At 56.7% G+C, this 1979-nt stretch overlaps 1 protein-coding gene across 1 annotated transcript; it reads left to right on the top strand.

Annotated features, from left to right (window-relative positions):
- Positions 1-1486: 1486 nt before the first annotated feature.
- Positions 1487-1975, top strand: FERD3L (Fer3 like bHLH transcription factor; the record flags this gene model as incomplete). Its single annotated transcript, XM_010167831.1, has 1 exon — positions 1487-1975. A coding segment is annotated over exon 1 (489 nt), but the record flags the coding sequence as incomplete, so codon positions are not given.
- Positions 1976-1979: the final 4 nt, after the last annotated feature.

Here is a 1979-nt window from a genome sequence, read left to right as displayed (position 1 = left end):
CCGCGGGGCCGGGGGAGAGCCGGGCGGGGAAGTGCCTTTCCCGCGGCATCTTTCCCGAGAAAAGGGGGTGCGTGGTTCGCTCACTGTGCTATAAATGACGGCAGATCCCGGTCCGCGGTCGGAAATGTTTGCTGTCCTGTAGGTAAACAGGAAGGATTTTCGCGGAGCGGGATCCTTCGGCCGCCCCCACCCGCCGCCTTTGATCTGATGGGCTTTGAAATCCCCTTAGAAATTAGAGGCTAATTAGCCCCAAAGCGAGAGTGGCAACAATGTATGACAAAGGCGAAGGTTAGGCTTGAAGAAGGCAGCGCAAGAACAATGGCCAGCCACTCCCGAACGAGCCTGAACGAGCTCTGTGCACGAATCGTGTGCCAAAGAAAATCGATCGGATCCGTCCTGGGTGTGTCTAACAGTGCCAGGGATTGCCCGGGCCAGGCTGTTTACTTAGAGACAGTCTATGGTGTGGGAGGGTGAAAACACAACTCCTAACCTCTTCCAGCCTCCCAAGACAAAAGCAAAACAATCCCCAACGTCCGTCCCCAAGGAAACCCTGATCAAAGAAAGGTATTCAGCGGTGTCGGGTGTACGGGTGTGTTTCTATGCATTTCACGGTATTTTGCGCCATGTATCCAGAGTTATCAGTGAGCGCGGTCAGGTTGACTCCTCTGTGCCGGGCCGGTGACCAGGACGGCTCTACCAAAGGTGCAAGAGCAGCCGCTGACCTGCATAGAACCAGATTATCCTCGTCTCATGGGTAGGAAGAAGGAATTTCAAAGCAAGTGCTTTGAGATTGCCTGAACCGACGTGAGCTTTACGAAGTAGCCTTTTACTGGAAAGATGTTTGAACTCTAGTTGAAGGGGATTTAGGGGAAATAGAGAGACGATGCCAACAGTTACTAGTGGGAATGCAATATCGAGTCCCCTACAATGCTTACTTAGGCTAATGGAGGTCCTGTCATTCAGCTCCCATTGCGCAGGGATACAGGGTAAACATTCCCCGGTGACCCTCTGCGCGCAGGTCCCCTCTTCAGGACATCATTAAAAGCATACATGCACTTGCCTGACATCAATTGTCAGGCTGGCTCTCAGGGTTCAGAGATCCCAACGGAAAGCAGGAAAACAAGCCCAGTGGAGACACCGCTCTGCGGCCGGGGTCTTTAAAGAGGCTGAAAATCGTTTGGTTGCGGGTGTGTAAGAAGAGACAAAAGTGCTCAGCAGGTAAAAGTGGAGGGTTTTGCCAAGAAGGAACTGTCCTTGATCGCTGTGACAGGATTGACTCGCTGGGGACTCCTCTCTCGGGAGCATCCACGCTCGGGAGCATCCACGCGTCTGCGAGGGGGCTGCCTGTCTCCTCTCATCAGCATCACGGCGAGAATTTTACAGCCTCTCTTTCTAGCCCTGCTAATCCTGTTATCCGGGGGGTTATAAATATTAACGCCACTGGGGCTGGAGATGGGGGAGCAGATTAAGCCCTCTCTGAAGTAAGATGTCAGCCAGCCTCTTCCCAGCCCACCAGCGCCCGGGGCTGCTGGCGGAGCGGCACGGCAGAGCCCCGCAAGTGCCCTGCCCGGAGGGGCTGCTGGGCGCCTCGGTGCTGGATTTCGTGGCCGACCTCTCCCTGGGCACCCCCCAGGGTCCCCCCCGGGCCGGGCCCAGCCTGGGGCTCTGCGATGTCACCTCCGGGCCTCCCTTCGGGGCCAGGGCCCCGTCGCTCCAGGAGGGGGTAGACCAGCTGGCTGCCTTCGGAGATGGAGATCCTGAAGACGACGAGGAGGAGGAGGAGGAGGAAGAGGAGAGGATGCGGAGCGCTTCCCTCCTGGACAGACCCCGGAGAAAGCGGGTTATCACCTACGCCCAGCGCCAGGCTGCCAACATACGGGAGAGGAAGAGGATGTTCAACCTCAACGAGGCGTTCGATCAGCTGAGGAAGAAGGTGCCCACCTTCGCCTACGAGAAAAGGCTTTCCCGGATAGAGACAT

Source organism: Antrostomus carolinensis, unplaced genomic scaffold (genome assembly GCF_000700745.2).
Source record: "Antrostomus carolinensis isolate BGI_N321 unplaced genomic scaffold, ASM70074v2 scaffold40285, whole genome shotgun sequence".
NCBI lineage: Eukaryota > Metazoa > Chordata > Aves > Caprimulgiformes > Caprimulgidae > Antrostomus > Antrostomus carolinensis.
This window is presented reverse-complemented; position numbering and strand designations above follow the sequence as displayed.